The following is an 18,128-nucleotide window of genomic DNA, read 5'->3' as shown; positions in this document are numbered from 1 at the left end:
ATTTGTCCATGTATGGACAAAATACAATTCTGAGATTGTTTTCCTCCTTTTTTTTTTAAAGTTTAACGTCAGTTGCATTGAAGGTGGTTATCAGAAGTGGCTTTACCACAGTAGGTAGAACTTTGAAACCTACTCATTGTTACTTCATAGGGATAGCTCCATTTTGGCCTCCCAAATTTTGTTTCTGTGAGCTGGGAAAGGGTACAAAGTGAATATTGCTGGGTAACCTACCCAAGAGCTTCCCAAGACAGCATGGAAAATTTATTTAGATGTTTCAGGGTATTCTAGTCAAATTTTCCTAATCATTTCCATAGGTCTGTCTCTGGAGAAGTAGTAATCCCTTTTCCACATGAATACTCTGTTTTATTTCTTTGTGGTTAACAGCAACCATTCATAAAAGACTTGCATGATGTGACACTGCAGACTGATTCCCTATTCCACACATTCCCTCCCATTCTTATAACATGGCAAATTGAATTTAACCTTTGAAACTTCTTGGTGAAAAAATATTAGTAAAAGGACTCCCAGGTATAATAAAATTATTACACAGTTTTATTTTGAAGAACATTTTGCATTTGTTTTAATACAAAATGATGTAGGTCAAGAAATAATTTACAAACCTTTAAGTTCTTATCCTGGCATTTGAAATAAGAACGATTTCAGAGGAAGTCTGTAAGCTATTCATAGGAAACTGTCATTATGTACAAAATGTTTATTGACATGTTTTAAACATCACATTTGTAAAAATGTGAACTGGATTGCTATCTAGCATAGGAACTACAGGTAAAACCTGATAAGATAACTTGTTAGAACAAGTCATTGTTATCCAGTGCTAACAAAATAGACAGTAGCTTTCAGGGTGTTTTAATTATCCTCCAAGGTCATTTCAGCCTCAAAGACATTTCAGGGTTTTACTGCATTGTGAACAATATCAAAGCCCTCTCTTGATTGCATAAAAATAAATCTTTGAAATACTACACATAGAACAACAGAAAGGTAGAGGCAACAAAATATTTTTTGTATCAAGGTTTTTGGTTCTTTGTAGAATCATACTATCACATTTCTTCTCTTTTCAAGCAGAGAAAGTAGTTTCATTAACCTCTGAAATACTCTCTTCCTCAGATATTTTCTGTGTCAATTTAGGGTATGTACTTTGTCAAAATTTTCTTATGACCAGGAACACCCTGGCATGAACTTGCCAAGGTTCTGGATTTTTTGCATGGAGTTATTACAAAAATAAAATTAGAGATTACTTTTCAGTGAAAAAAAAAAAAAAAAAGAAATTACTTTAAGTTTTTAACCTTTCCAAGTATAAGACTGAGAAGTCAATGGTGCATCCCTTTTGCAGAGAGATTCTTTTGACTCAATTATTTTAAAAAAATCTGATCTGTTGCCAAGCTCACACTTGACACTTTATCCCAAAAAGAGATTTACACTGAGAGGTGGCTCTATTTAAATATTTATGCTATAGATCTATATATTCCAAGTAAAAATACTTCTATCTAGAATTCTGTGGAGAGTTACAATAATTAGGGTCCATAAATATTGCTGCAGTTCAATTACGGTACAATAATTACAAAATATAGAACATCTCTTTACAAATACAAATCATTGTATATTACAATTAATTTACAATATTTTCTACTATATAATTTTTAGCAAACTATCTTATCTAATTCTACTATAACCTGGTTGCAAGTGCATTAGTAAGAATGCAATTATTCCAGTATATTTTGCCCTTAACATGATAGTCAGAAAACAGACCATCTGAATGATATTTTCCTATGTAAACTGATGTTACATATGATGGATTATTCTTTATATAACTTCTTTTTCCAACGATCTCTAACAGGTAGAGCATGACAAATCGTATTTTAGAAGAGCATTAAGAAAAGAAATCAGGAGGCAAGTTTGACAACAATGTTAGAATGGATATGCAATGGTAGCTGATATGCTTTGAGCACTGAGGTAATGACATTATTGGTTGTCATCACTCATCTCATGTTGCTGTTTCCCACACAATCCTGTGCCAGACCCATAGAGACATTGTCACTGACAAAATCCCGCTCTACTAGGAAGGACAGCAGCACAAGTTTGAAAGACAGGCAAGATATAACACCTCAGAATCCTGCTCTAGCCCTCAAAAAACTGATTGTCACAATCTGCTTGGTTTCAAAAGAACCTCATTCCTACAGAGGAACTGAAGATTCCATGGGAGGAGACTCGACCTACTGCAGCTCTGTTCACATTTCGGCAACCTGGAGATAAATAAATTTATTAGTTATGGCTTCCTTGAGGTGCGGCATCACTCGTACAAAACTTGGATTGGTTATTCACTCCAGCTAGTGCCTAGCATCTTGAAACTATGAGGCACTTTTTCTGTTATTAGAACGTTTTCCTTGCTAAATACTATAAGCTTGTAATGCATATCATTTCATCAGCTAAGTCTTCTTCGTATCGTCCCGTTTCCGGCTCTTCGTCGCTGTAGCCAGGACCAAAATCTTGAAGTTCATAATCTTGTCTGCTTAAAATTGGAAACATATCCCCGTTAGTCCCATTGCTGATATTCCCATTGAGAAGGTTACTTGCTGCACTCTCCATCTCATCAATAGTCATGTCACAAGCATCAGCAATCTCGTGTTTCGTAGCCGAAACAAATTTAGGGTCCTTTGCATACCTTCCTAGGCCTTCAGATATAAGCACCTGGCAGAGGGAGGGGAGAGAGTGAGAATTTCAGTGGAATTACAGAACAACAGACAGACCAGAGCATTGCTCATTGATGAAAGCACCAGAAACCCCATGCTGAATCACTGGAGCAAACCACAGCCAAACTGCACAGGTAAATAATAATTAAATCAACAATGAAAAGTCTCCAAAGAACACCATGAAGTGTGATAATGTGAGTGGTGCTGCTGTACATCTGGCACTTCTCCTTAGAGATCTGGCAGTAGTCTTTGCTGAACATCAGTCATCAGGCTGATGCACTAAAGACAACAGTTAATACATCTCAGATGGTGCAGTTAGAACAATTGTCTGAAATACAGAATTTTGTATGTTCTTGGTACTTTAGAGTACATGGAAAAAAGATGTTGAATTCCCATTGGCAAAAACATAATAAAATGTACAGCTCACAGCAATGGAAAGGAAGTGATGGATGGAAGATACAACATTAACTATAATTAAGAAATGCTATACACAACAAGCTACAACAACTAATGTTGTTGAAGCTACAACATTAACTATGATTAAGAAATGCTGTACACACTTTATGTTCAAATATTTTGAAATATAAAAGGGAATTCTTAGCATTCTTTAGTACACCTACAAATCAATCCTTGCGGTTGTTATTCTCCTCTCTGCATTTAAAACATTGATTCACAGAGTTTTTTGATCTTTTATTCAGATTACTGCAAAAATGGGGATTAATTTCTGTAGAAACAATTGAGAACAGGCATATATATCTCTTCCTTATTGCCATTGTGGAAGGATACTTCAGAACTGATGCTCATCTAAAAAACTTAACTTTCAAAATTCTAAAGTGTCTTTAGTTCTCTGATTAATATCTCACTAATTTGAGGACCTGGATTCAGTAGAAACCCTTAACTACACAACAGTTATGAATAAATTCCCCTCTTTACCTAAAACCAATTTTTGGCTATAAAACTAAAAATCCATTTTCATTGCGTTGATGTGAACTTGATGCCTTGTGAAGGCTGACCTAGACCAGAGAATAGACACAGCTAAACTATAAAGTAGGTGATTAATAGAAGGCTGCAATGGATCCACCTTGAATAACACCAGAGTCCAACCAGGGCTACACCCAAGATGAACCCAAAATGGTCACAAAATGGACGACTGGTCATAAGGTCTCTCATTTTTATAAGTTTTGGTCCATTAGCATATTGGAATTAATTATCCAATTATAGATTTAGCTTATGAAGCCCCGTCCTTCTTGTTTTTTCTCTCTTCAGTCCACATTTTTTATGCTCTTGGGCCTGAGATATGGGCTGGTTGTCCTTGGCGCCCAGCTAGAATTGTTTTGCTTCCCTACTCTGTGAAGAGAGCTTACTATCTCCTAACATGAAGCTCAGACCCACACACTAAAGCAGCACAGAATCTAAAAAAATATAAAAGATAAAACCTGGGGCATCAAACCTAATTCTATGCCTTGGAGAGTTAACCCTAAACGTCCCAGAGGGGCCCTCTTGGCTGGCTCAGGGTCCGCGCAGCACTCACCGCCTCCACCAGGCTGTCGGCGCTCCTCTGCTTGTCGCTGTGTTTGTGCCGCAGGTCGTTGGGCACGGTCAGGCTGGCTGGGGTGAACGTCCTGTAGGAGATGTCGGGGTCATCCGTGTACCAGGAGCTCCTGTGCAGGGAGGGCAGGCTGCCGTTCATGTGCTCTGTGGAGTCAGCCCTGTCCACCTGGATCAGAGGGGTGTAGTAGGGGGAACGCTCCCTGTTGGGAGGGGTGGCCGGCGGGGTGGCCCAGGAGCGCGTTGAGCGACTCGGTGAGTGTTTATGAGCTTTGCTGGAATCCAGACCTGCCACAGCCATCACCTGGCAAAGGGAAGCATTTTAGAGGTTAGTGATTTCAAATGCTCAGTCGTACTCATTTTTCACTTCAGCAGTTAGCTCAAACCAATTTCTCAGGCAGCAGCTATGCAAAGTTAACATTTTCTGATGTGTAATAGAGGAACAGGACTGAAATTGGTAAATTGAATCAGCAAAATGGTATGTTTTTCATTTTACTCATATCACAAAATCTTTTTTAATATATTAAATACATATTAATAAATAAACATATATATAAAAATATATTAAAGAAAACAAAATATAGAAACATTCCTTCTGTCCAGGACAGGATAGGAAGCTGTCAGCATTTTCCAAGCCAGGCACTGAGCGTCAGAAGGTGTCTGAGTTGTGCTTGCAAATGGAGTTGAGATAGGCAAACATTAATAGACAGCTGCTGTATAATGCAGTCCTGGTCAAAATTTAGGGCATGGTGACTCTTTGTGAGCACTCAGGGTCCAAGGGACAGGCTGCTCATTCTGTGTTTTGTACAAGGTCAATGTTTCAGAAGCCTTGAGTCTAGCAATGAGTACACCAGTACTGCTCAAACAACAGTGAAAGTCAGGAGTGCAATGTAGGGGCTAGAAAGATTTAATCCACTGTTGGTTAAGGAAGAGTTTGAGTTTACCTGCTGTTGCATTAAGTGAAGTGGCAGAGCCGTGCGATGGTGAAAATTAGGAGAGAGCGGGATGTCGTCTTGGCTACTTTGTCGGCGGAGGCATTCGAAGTTAAAGGAAGATCGTCTGTGTGCTACAGGGAAACAATAATTCATTAGAAAAACAAAGTATTTTTCCTCTAAGTCTATTATTTCCAGAATTCCAGGGTGAGTGAGCTGTGATACAAATTAAAACAGATCATCCAGTAAGAAAGAAGTTGTGCTAATAGAAGCAAGTGGCAGGTTATAAGATAAAGGACAGATTAACCACATAAGCAAAAGCAGTCCAAGGTAGAAATCATAGAAGGAACCTAACATGACAGAACTGGAAGCAGCTCTTTCAGAAAACAAGCTTCTCTGATGCAGCTGACTGGCTCAGACTCTCAACTGCAGAGTTTTGCCATAACCTGCTGTGACTCTTCTTTTCTCCCCATGGCTTCAAGCTCTCTATTCTAATAAACCAGATTTCCCAAAGGAAATACGAAATCGTCAGTTCCTTGGAAGCAATATACAATATGTAAAACCATATTCAAGTCAACTCAGATTGTCAATTCCTGATGTTTATTCTGTTGCTTAGGACAGCAATCATCCACAGTTTCTGCTGTTATGTGATATTCATCGTAGAAAAAAAAAGTAGAAATCTGAACTGAATCAAGATGTTTGGCTGACGTGGAGATGTTTCAGCTGATCTTGTTTTAAGCCTGCAGAATTATGGGAAGCACATGGGTATCATTCTCCTGTGCCAGCTTCAATGCTCAGAGAGCCTGGATGCTGAACCATAGCTGGGATCCAGATCCACCCTCACAGCTGTAAGCACTGGAGTGGGACACTGGGGAGAACCTAGCTGTACCAAGTGCCATGGAGTTATGGCACCCCACAGTTATCAGCAGACACTTCATGCTGGATACTAACAAAGAGCCACTGAACCAAAACAGGCACCTCCACGAGGTCATTCTGTCCAACTAAAGCAAACTTTGTCCCTCTCCCTTGTCTCTATGACACATCCAAACAGAGGGATGTAAGCCTTAGCTCCTGATCCTCATATGCTAAATGTCCCAGCACCAAAATGTATAATAACCAACCCAAAAAGTCCCCTCATCCAACACAAGGCACTTCATTGCACATGCTTCCCTGCAAAGAAGAGGCTGAAAGAAAATCTCAATTGTTCCTCAGTACACTTGTGGAAGCTGCTCAAATACTGTGGAGATGAGTTTGGCATAGAAGCATCCAGAAACTTGCACAGAGCTCGATTTACTGACTGCAGTACTCAGCCAAGGCACTGGGTTTATGTTCACTTGGACTGCTTCAGATGCTAGCAGGAACTGTTGAGTGCAAAGTTGCACCTTCTATTTTTTTCTTTTTTCTTTATTAATGTGAAACAATCAAGGCTTCCTCCCCAGGCCAAACAGCCCATACACTACTTACAAATAATAGATTTGAGATTCTTCTAAAATCTACTCAGATACTGAGCTGTTAAAATCTCTCAACTTTTTTTCTGAGTATAAAATAAATGGTTATGACAGGAGGTCTGACACTGATTGCTCTTATGACATTACATTCGTGAAAGTCAAGGACTTCCTAAATTACCCTTATGCAACTTCGATCAGAACTATGTCCTCTTATCCTAGGATACCAAGTAATCTTATCTAGCACCTTAATCTATTTTCCTGTAGATGAGATAAGAAGCATAACTTCCTCTAAATAAATGACTGCCAAACACTGTCATTAAAACTTTATCTCCAAGACTGCAGTTAGAGGAAACCTTTAACCCTCCACTCAAAACATTTTCATGGGCAGACTCAGGACAATTTTTATACAAACTTTTTTTCTCCTGCAATCTGTGGAATGGATATACAAAGCATCTATCTATTTCTTTGGCGTAAAATTCCTCTGTTATCAGAGAGGCAGAAAGATGTACAGGGGTCTCCTTTCACAGTCTGCCCTTCATTGGATGTGTTTCCCTTCTGAAAAGAGAGAGCAGCTGAAAGACTGAAAGACAGCCATTTTCTGTACCCTTCACTACTGTTCAGCTGAATTATTTTCTCTCTGGGATACAAGACTTATTCTGCCCCTGTGCCCCCTGAGGGCAGAAAGCCAAAAAGCAGAGAGCGTTGCCAGTCTGATAAGGCGATGAGTGCCTAAAGTGCAGATCCAGTACTGGCAGTATTGCTGGAGAATGCTACCTTTATTATAGAAAAATATTTTTTGCTGCTGCCTTGTACCACAGCTTTCTGCAGCTTTAAACAGTCTGACACTGTACCTCAGATATAAAACTATCTCAATACACTTGAGAATCTCTGAGACAAGAAAAAGCCTTAAAAAGAGGTTGCTTTTGCACTCAGAGGTCAAAGACCAAACCCAAGAATTTTGAGTCTGTGCCTAGTTTCACCAGAGGATTAGCACTGCTGATCTCTGCAGTATGGCCTGGAACATACAAAGACAGGACTGCAAGATAAGAACCATGACATTTTGTAGAAATCCATATAAAGCAATATTGCTCTTGAGATAAGGAAAAACGAAGGGATAGATATAAGGAAGACAAGAAATGAAAATTAAAGAATCAGGAAAAAACATCTGTTGACAATGTTAACTCTATCTATAAATTGAAACATCTTCTCCCTCAGAAGAAAAACAGAATTTTAAGCATCATTCCTGCGACAGCAGAATAAAGTACCAATGTCAACCTGAAATAAGATACTTAAACTCCAAGTTTTATAAAAAATCCTTTTTAAACTAGAATCTGTCTAAATGTATTTGAATTATTTCAGATTTGCAAAGCAATTGTCCTTAATGTACTTACGTGGTGGTGTTGGAGGTAGCAGCCGTCTCCTAGGAGATCTTTTTGTATCATAACAGATCTGTGAATCATCTTCCTCAAAAAAACCATGTGGGTGATGGTAACCTTTTGGTCTCTCAAAATCTGATTCATGGCAGTGATATCTACAGTGATAATCATATCTATGCCTGCATTTAAAAAAAATAAAGAAAATATTGTTTCAGTGAGTTTTTGTAAGTAGTTACAAGTTAAAAAATTAGTTTCCTTCTAAAAGATTTTCAAATCTACTTTTTCCTCCAGGAAGAGAATTGGACACTGCATTCTGTAATTGCACAAGTCAGATTTAAAATTCAGTCTCTGTAGGATTTTGAGAGGGCATATACTTCTCTACTAGGTCAATTTTCAGGTTAAACTTTTAATCATATTGTATTTTCAATTAATTTATTCTTATGAGTACAGGCAAAAATATAAGATCTCAGTCACACATTGCTTAAAAAAATAAAATAAGTACTCCCTTCTACTCCTGCCATGTTCTCTTGAGAGCCCTGGGTAAGGTGCAGAGCAAAGAAGATCAGAATGGATTTAAGCCTCTTACATTCTGGATATTCTCATGTTTAAAATCAGATCTTGAAAGGGTGTTACTTGATGCTGACTATCATACAAAAAAAAAATAGTGACCTGAGAATTCTGTAAAATTTAGCTTTCATGCAAATCCATGGGATGCAGATTAGGGTGCCAATCTTGCCAGAATTCAGCTGGTGAATGTAGCCCATATAGCAGGAGAAGGAGGAGGAGAATTCAGTGTGTCTGGCACTTTAACATATCCAATTATGGATCTAAGATAAAATGGCAATAAATTCCTCTACTTCTGGGCTAGACTTGAACATTTTTTTAAAATGGACGGAAGTGGAGATTATTTTTGAGACACTACAGAATGTAGTCAGTAGAAGGGAAACATTCCATCTTTGGAATACTCTCCTTTCCTACTCATCATTTCCCATTTCAGCAGTTGTGGAGTATTAATTTCATTAGAGAACTGACAGTGTCAATGTGCTTAGTGAAGCCTTTACATCTATGTACCTAAAATACCAAAATATTTTTGCACGCTTTTTTATTTAACAAATATTTTTATTTAACAAATGTCCTCACCTGTTTCCTGACAACATACTGTCATCTTCATAGTATTCTTCTCCACTGTAATAGTCCTGCTCTGTCAGATAATGATCATCATTGCAGTAGTCTTGCACTTCGTGTTCTTCCCGGCGAATGGTCGGGCGGCGCCCATCACCAGTGTCAGACCTGGAAGCAGCAACCAAATAGGAATTTTTATTCTATTTATATCAATTATATATTGTTTATAATGTTCTTATCAATTTTTTTAATGTTCTTCAAAGAGGAGAAGAAAAATACAAGCATTAACAACTCTCTGTTCAGGATGTGGTGTTACAGCAGTGCAGTTCAGAACATGAGTGATGTATCTGTTTCTTAAGGATGGCCTTTATTTCCTTCTGGTGCAATAGAAAAATAATAAAAGGATGCTCAGTGAAATCAAATACATTCAAGACATTTTATATTGTATACATTGTGATTTGGAAAAACACATCCTCTCTCCAATGCCTGAAGTTTGCCAAATGGCTCAAATATTAAGCAGTTCTCACTGAGGTATTCAAAAAGAAAACTGAAATGGGTATGCAAATCTAGACATTAAAACCACCACTGAGCATCCATTTAGCAATGCACTTTAATTAAAACATTAGATCTTATATTTTAAGAAGTGCCTTAGAAAACAAGTAGACAGAAGACCAGGAAAGATTTTGGGTTCCCCATAAAAGCAACTGTACACATTAACATTTATCAAAGCTAACACCAGTGGTTTTTCCAGTCTTGGTAAGTAAATTTTTAACAAGGGCTGCAATAAGATGTGATCTTTAGCCTGTTGAAAACTGCAGAAACATGCCTGGACTCTCAAAATTATTCAAAAGGGCTTGAATAATTTTGAACTTTAACAAGAGTTTGTCCTTTTACAACAAGCAGTAAAAAAATAGAAATTGTCACTTGAGTTACTGAGCATATGTATCATTATATAGGTAATTTAGAAAAGAAACAGGAAAGAAGAGGGAAAAAACCAAAAATAAAAACTTCCTGTCCTCTTCAATTATGTCAGGATGTCAGGACAATATCAACTCACCTAATATATGTTTCATAGTAGCGTGTTCTATCCAGGTAGGCCACAAAAATGAGAAAAATATTTTAAGAACAAGTCATTTAGAGAAATTCTTTGGTGATTACAATGTCTGTGCTGTAACTAATGATTTCACTTCAAAGAAAACTGCTGCTTTCAAACCCCAGTAAAGCTTTATGCATTTCCCATTCATCAGTGCTACATTTTAAATACAGTTTACAAATCGTTAGGCAACAGAAAAGAAGATTCAAATTAATTTCACTTAGCTCAAGTTTTCTATAGTGTATTTCTAACTTTATTTAAAAACAAAGGCATATTTAAGTTTACCTCCTACTGCTTGGCCTTCTTCTCTTCTCGTGGTCAGTCCTGGAGTGTGAGCGGTAACCGTTCTCAGATCGGTGCTCACGGTTCCCAAAACTTGGGTGTTTCCCATGGACTTTGGACACGTTGGCATTATTGAGATTGGCATTTGTTGAGTTTGGAACGTGCTTTCCTACCGAGTTGTGGTTATGGTGGTTGTGGTACACAGAGTTTCCTGCCTGATGGTACATGTTTTTCTCAGGATCACTTGCAGGCCGCTGGACGTGTAAGGGACGGTGTGTGGTGTTGATTTGGTGAAAGGAATCTCGTCTGTCACTGCTAATGTGGTTTATGTGGTTGCCAAAGAGGGCACCATTCCTCTGTTTTAGGGGAAGAGAAAGAGAAAATTATATCAGATACCTTAACAGAACACACTCTTGACAGTGACAACTTACTTTTCTCTCCTACATGCATAGAAAAGTAGCAATTCAAGTAACCTGTGATTTTTCTTTCTAATTTTATGATGCTTCAGATGGGATCTCCTGAAGTGACAGAGATGTGATTGTGGTGATGACAATATTGTATTTCAGAGTCAAATCAACAGTATGCTGTGATCATTATTCTTTTCCACCCAAGTAAAAGTGACATATCTAGCTTTCTCCATATTTTATTACGCAGGAGAAACCTAGATTCCCATAAATGAACATGCACCAGCTTCCTCAGAAAGAGATGTGTTTGCTTAATTTTTGGGAAGGCCTTGGTGGAGTTCTGTGCTGCTCTCCCAGGGCAGGGCTTTGCAGCAGGAGTCACTCAGACAGGATGGAGTGCCATGCAACAGCTTGCAAGCAAATCCCAGGAGGGAACATTCAGCTCCAGTGCTTCCATTCTTTCTTCTCGCAGAGGTACAAGAAAGAGTTTCTGTTTATCAGCCCTGGGAGTGTGATGGATGGTGAAAGAGAGGATGAGGTGCTGAGGTATGACTGTGACATGCAGCTGTCTTGGACACCTGACCCAGGTTAGGGAGCCTCCCTGTCTAGCCAGGTGTGGGTCCTGGATGACAGCAGCCTGAGTTGCAGCTCAATCTAGAGAAGACAGGAGGTAATGATGGTTGGCAGAGAAATGCATCTACTGGTGGCAGCTGAGGCACTGTCTCCAGTGCCACATCCTCCTTTCTGCAAAGGACAGTAGCAAGCTATGGGGCTTCTGCTGTAATTCCTGCAGAAGCATGGTTTTACATCTGCTTCTTCTGAAATGCTTGGGAAAAAATAAGTTTTCTTGCTGGCTGACAAATGGTTTGCAGACTGCCTCTGATTATAACACCAAATTTACACGTTTACCACTTAGGACTAAATAACATAAAGAGGAAACCTAATTTTTTTTCTGATTGATTCTTATTGATATCCCTCATGTGATTGGAAATGGCATTTTATTTAGTGGATCTCTGTGTAACCCCATGTATTCATTTCTAAATATGCAGCTCTGTATCTGTTGTGGTTTGCTTGCATAGACTTTCATTCTCTCCTTCCTATCTACCACTGCAGAGGTTAAAACCAGTTTCAACCTTGCCACTATCAAAATTTGAGACGGCAAGGTTCATACCTTTTGATAGGATTTGCTTAAGAAAAAATAAGAATTAATGAGAAAGAATTAGGGGCAGGAGAAGCACCCTGTAGGAATTGCTTCCTAAATTTATGAAGAAATGCAAGTGTCCTGATACTACCATTTTTATAGATTTATGTATAACATATAATTATTTATAACATATTTCTATTTTCTGATTTGAGGGGTTTAAAAGTATTACTATGTTATTTCATATTCAAGGACAAGGTCATTCTTTACTCTCATATTATACAAAAAACAATTCACATGGTTGTGTTCTGACATTACTTTATAAACATCTTCCTCCTCCTCTGGATTGTTTTCCTCTGGTTCATCATCTTGCAAGTCACAGGAAATAGCTCGGCGTATTTCTGGGCCGATATCATGAAGTGTCCTTAGTCCTGCCTAAATCAATGACAACACCATAACACATTAGGAATGCAAATTCTTTTTTGCTCTTTAATTACTGGCGTTAAAATTATTTTAAAGGACAATCAACCGTTTTTGTATCCTGACATCCACAGAGGATGTATTCTGCTGTAAGTTCCTTTACTGTTATTAAAAAAGGTTTATATATTCCAGTACCACCCTGGTAGTACTGAGGTGATCATGTCTTTATTATCACAGTGTAGATTCTGACTAAAACACCACTGATGTTTTTGGACCCCTACAGAAGAAAAATTAATCTTATTAAAAAGTGTAATCAGCAAGAACTATAATAAAATGCATTTCAATGAGATGTATATTTAATGTTCAAAACATGTTTGCAGCCTGTGTCAACAAAGGAAACACAAGGAGATCTTTGCTATGGCAACAGCAATTTTAGCAGAGCTCAGATGGAAAAGAAAGCAGTGAAATAATTCCAGCTCATCTGCACTGCACTGTGATTAGCAGATATTTGGTTTAAAGCTTTAGTTTAGGATAGATAACAGTTGAGTTACAGCAGCAGAGACTCAGTGTACACCAGTTCCTCTCAAGTTTGCTACCACAAGCAACATTTAGGAAAAGGGATAAAGCTGACACTGTCCAGGACAGACCTGCACATCAGGGAGGAGAGAGACATCACACCCCACCCCACCCCAAGAGCTCAGTGCTTTGCAGGCTTATTTCAAAAAGGAGAAAATTTTCCTCCTGATTTAACTCTGCCTGTTATGATCCCAAGCAAGAACCACATTCCTGTTCTTCCCAGCCACTTCTTTTATCTCCTCAGGGTCAGAAAAATCCAAGATGTGTGTGTTTAACCCTTTACTACCACTACACTTACACACTACTAAAAATCCTGCACAGCACTTGGCTGAATTTTTGATTATGATCTAAAAACCTTATTCATTCTTTTTTAGCATTTTTTAATGAGATGTGAGGGCTGTCCCTGCACAACACTGACATTGCATGTTACTTGCCCTGGGGTAGCACGAGGATGTGCAGAGAATTTTGTGTTTCAGAGCTGCAGAAGGAGCTGACAGACCCTGGAGGACCCCAGACATGGCTTGGTCTCATTCACGCTGTTTCCTCACACCCTCCCAGGAGCACGCTCAGAACTGCTCAAAACAGAAACAGCTGCTTTGCTGGGGAGAAAAATGGCATTTATGCAGTGTGGGCAATCAGAACCTGGAAAGGGATGAACCAAAAAGCTTTGAACTTTAATGGTGTAGATTTACTGCAGGCTCCACTTCAGGTTTCACTCACTCCAGTATTTCCCTTCCTGAAAAAGGTGCCTGACTAATCACACTATCTACATCCATTTAGCAATTCAGTTTTCCTCCTCAGGGATGAACTTTGAGAGTTATGCTTTAATTGAACAAGGCTCTAAAAATCATTTACTAGTGAGTTAATATACAATACTCATTTCGTGAATACATTGTGCTTTCTCCCACTTCTTGTGCTAATTGCATAGTCAGAACCTCAGCAAGGTTGCTAATGTCATCATTTTGCAAGGTGCTAAAGGAAAGCAAAATTAACACTTTAAGTACAGCTATACAAATGGAAGACCAGAGCCTTCTATTGATTTAACAGAGACAAATGCAGTATTTATTTACTAGAGGACTGCTATTATATTTTGGTTATTTGATCATTAGCTAGAAGAGCCACTTGCATTTCACACTCACTACCTGCTGACTTTAGAGCAAAGAGAACTAAAAAGAACAAAAAACCTCAACTGGCACATGAACATAAAAATAAACTGAGCTTAGTATGAACAGAATACAATTTGAAAACTGCTAAAATAAGGTGATTAGCATCCAGAAAAATACCTGAATAGACCTACACTACAACACCGAACACATAATAAAATACACATAATAAGAGATATAGCAAAGTCTTGATTGTGCAGTTATTCATGCTGGAGGACCCCATCTCCCAACCCTGGCTGAGTTTTCTGCTCTACAACTGCACAAAAGCTCTGAGTTTTCAGCCAGCCCGGGCTGCCTTTGAGCTGAGCCCTTCTGTGAAACACAGCACTGTCAGAGAGCAGCACCACACAAAATTTAACTCTGACAAAATCTACTAGCTCAAACTCCTGTCTGCCAAATTGTGACAAAGCCCCACAAATACATGCCTGGAAGCTGAGGAAAGCCACGTGTTTGACAGCAACACACTGAATAGTAATTTAATTTTGATTACATTTCCAGCTGCCTTCTGGCTTACTTCTTGGTGAATTACCTCTCCTTTACTCTAGAGAAAGCAGGCACCCTTTATCATCTCATCTCTCTCCAGTAATACTCATTTCCTAGTAACAGACCTCTTGCATTTACACAGTCAGCAGTGGATGAAAGAAACCTGGATCACCATATGCAAAGGTTTATGTTTATCACACTAAACCCAGCAGATTTATTCACTCACAGCCAGCACTGATGCTCTCAAGCAACACCAATCTACAGAATTGACATATTCCTCAGTTTATTTGCTCTAAGGAATGACCTACAACAATTCTGTGAACTCTCTCCTGAAAATGACTATTCCCACTTTCTGTCTCATCTTACCTGGTGCAACCCAACAGCACCATAATTAATCTAAGAAACATTTTATGGGGATCACCACATCATGATACAAATGCTCATGCTGATCTCTCACTGATAGGACAATCCTTCATAAGATCAGTCGACTAAAGTGGGACTGACATAAAACCACAGCAATTGGAACTTTTATGTCAATAGGAAAATCCCTTTGAATCTTAATGAACACTTAATGTTTTCTGCAAAGACTGAAGAGGCAGCATGGACTGATCAAACATTTGACTTTACATACAAGCACTTCAAAACCAAAGATCTCTAAAACAAAAGAGTGCACACAAATATCAAACCAACCTTTGCCACACCTCTTCTTTGGTTTACAGGGAAGAAGTGTCCTTCAGATACACATTTCCTATAGAATATTGCACACTTCTGTCTACCCAGAAGAACCCTGGTGATGATGTAACACACAAGACAGCAATGGCAGCACTCCATGTCCTCCTTTTTTTTGGTTCTAAAAACTGCTTTATTTAAATCAGAAATAAAAACAAAAGCTGAGCAGATGGGGCTTTTCAAAAAAGAGAGACTGGACAGTGAATTGTCTAACCTTGCCAGAGGTGTGCTTGTTTCTTTTTCGCTAGGACTGCTAAAGTTCTTAGGAGGTGGTTATTACCCTACACAGAACTTCATGGAACTTTTATTACATACAGAGATTCAAGATGTGCCACATTCCTGAAGCATCATGTTATAATGACTTTTTAAAAAATCAAATTTGAGTGTTATAGAGGGATTGCTTCCTCACAGACCTTGAGCATGGTTCTAACTCTGTTCTACAGATTTCACTAGAAGTTTGTAAAAGTTATTTCTTGTTCAGACACATGGTTTGTTCAAAATTTAATTTTTATTTCCTTCCTTGCTTCATCTTTTCTCCTTGTAGGTGAGAGAAAGATGAGAAGTATCAGTCCAAAGGTTACTCAGCAAAGCAGTGACACACAGAGTGCTGAACAACATAATTACATGAGAAACCCAAGCATGTCTTTAATTAGGCTTTCCCATAAATGCCCAGAATGACTGCAGATGAACATGGTAATTCTGTGCAGCTGTGCTCTGGAGGCACAACAGCACCTGCAGAGTTTTCTGGATGGCACAAGGCACTGATAAACAGTGCTGGGTCCTAAATAGCTTCTCAAGGGACAATGACTGATGCCCCTGTCTCTGACACACCATCGAGATGACACAGATGTGTTTTCAAAAGCAGAAATAACAGAAATGTAGGAGTTCCTATCCTCAGTGAGAAAAGATATCATAGGACCAATAACTACCCCTAGACAGGTTATTTAGAGATATGCCTTAAGAGGCTTGAAAGGCAGCTCACACCAAACCATCAAAACATTTGGAAGTTAAACATGTAAACATTATGAAAAGACTGCTTTTAAAAAATGCCAAACAGATTTTAAACCCACTTCCCACATCTACAGTATGCATAAAAGAGTAACACCATTTAAAATACACATCTTAAATTAAGAAATCTGTGTCTAATGCAAGACTTCAGTCATGACTTTCAGAAAAAACACCTCAAATGCTTACAAATATTGGAATTACAAAAAATCCTTTTCGCTGTACCTAAATTCAGTCCACAACCACTTTAAGGTATGGTTCAACATATATATAGATGCAATTTAAGCTCAGTTTAAGAAGTGCAAGCACACTACCCTTATTTAAATAATATCATTGTCACCTACACTATTTCCAGTGCTCCCTCTTTTGAGCTGTCCTAGAGTGGTACCAGGAACTGGAAGACCCTGGCAAACTTTGCTTCACAGACTTTAGAGCAATGATGCATATTTATGTATATTGCTATATAAACTCACTAGAACTGGAAAAAAGCAAAAACACTAATTCTAAATGCTTAGGTTTTCAGAGCTTCACAATCCTGGAAGCCTGGAGTGATGCCAAAAACATTCCTGCAAACCATTAGATTTATAGGTACAGAACATGTTTTTACTATCTGCTTATTTTAGAGCAGAGAAAACTACAAACAGTAAAAAACCTCAGAGATACACTGATGCTTAAAAATAAACAGAGGTTAGTGAGAACAGAATACAATGACAGAACTACTTTAAAAAGGATATAAGCATGCAGAAAAAGAGCTGAATGACCTACACTGTAGCAGTGGACATAGGAGACATAGTGGTCAAGCCTGGACTGCCCAGGGTGCTCCATCCTGGCAGAGCCGCTCCCAGCGCTGCAGCTGCACAGAGGCTGCCAGAGCTGAGCCCTTCTGGGAGCACCACAGAACATCAGAGCACAATTAAATGGGACTAGAGCAACAAATTAACCCCTCAGCTGATGCCTACCAGAGGGTTTGGCTTTTTTCTTCTTCTATCACCGTTTACTGCAGGGTTAATAGTGGCTGTAACGTTTGCAGAGAGAAAAAAATAATGATTAGTTTAATCTGAAACATGTTTCCAAAATCAGGCTCAGGTTAATAAATCAGTGCTTTTATGTACCTGGGATGTGAAAGAAAATATCCTTTAACTTTTATTTGTGTGTATTAACAAAGAGGGCCACACATAAATAATTATATGAAATATAGATGTGTTACATATATAACACATCTATATACAGATGTTACAGTAAGTGTCTTCAATAGGAAAAATAGTGTACAATTAGTTAATTCCCTCTCTGTGCTAGATGAAAGTAATTAAAATTGTTCATGCTTCACTAAACATCTATTTTACTAGCAATGTGACCACTGTTTGGCTCAATACAAGTTTCCATCATTACACAAAGACATCCCTTTCTGACCCAGAAAATATATTTGTGTTCACTGCACAAGTATCAGTCAATAGCACAAGAAAGGCAATGGAAACCCTTTTTGTTGGTGACCTCAGGGCATGTGTAACACGGCAAAATGGCATAAACAGGTGACTCAAACTGGTCATCCCATCATTTCAGAGCCTCGTTTTGTCTGGCCTCCATAAGAACATGAATTCCCCTGGGTCTGCAGAACAAATGTGGGGTTCCAAGGTATGCTGGTACTGCAGCTCTGAAGATGGGTTTGGTCACAATATGCAAGTTTAAACAAACTGCTGCTGG

General features: G+C 38.6%; 1 protein-coding gene across 17 annotated transcripts in view; it reads right to left on the bottom strand.

Moving 5' to 3' along the window:
- Positions 1 to 529: 529 nt before the first annotated feature.
- CACNA1D (calcium voltage-gated channel subunit alpha1 D) overlaps positions 530 to 18,128 on the bottom strand; it is a 169,586-nt gene continuing 151,987 nt past the window's right edge. For 14 of the 17 annotated variants that reach the window (XM_063164644.1, XM_063164660.1, XM_063164659.1 and 11 more), the window contains 8 exons: positions 12,370 to 12,486; positions 10,510 to 10,862; positions 10,189 to 10,215; positions 9,150 to 9,299; positions 8,025 to 8,188; positions 5,198 to 5,319; positions 4,237 to 4,557; positions 530 to 2,703 (listed from right to left, as the gene is read on the bottom strand). In XM_063164644.1, coding sequence (XP_063020714.1) covers positions 2,410 to 2,703; positions 4,237 to 4,557; positions 5,198 to 5,319; positions 8,025 to 8,188; positions 9,150 to 9,299; positions 10,189 to 10,215; positions 10,510 to 10,862; positions 12,370 to 12,486 — 1,548 coding nt within the window. In that variant the 3' untranslated portion in view covers positions 530 to 2,409. The remainder of the gene's footprint in view (positions 2,704 to 4,236; positions 4,558 to 5,197; positions 5,320 to 8,024; positions 8,189 to 9,149; positions 9,300 to 10,188; positions 10,216 to 10,509; positions 10,863 to 12,369; positions 12,487 to 18,128) is intronic. The other 3 variants (XM_063164655.1, XM_063164647.1, XM_063164651.1) reach the window with 2 other exon arrangements.

This window comes from Melospiza melodia, chromosome 10, assembly GCF_035770615.1.
Source record: "Melospiza melodia melodia isolate bMelMel2 chromosome 10, bMelMel2.pri, whole genome shotgun sequence".
In the NCBI taxonomy this organism is placed as follows: domain Eukaryota; kingdom Metazoa; phylum Chordata; class Aves; order Passeriformes; family Passerellidae; genus Melospiza; species Melospiza melodia.
The sequence above is the reverse complement of the archived record's forward strand: the minus strand, read 5'-3'. Positions and strand labels throughout refer to the sequence as shown.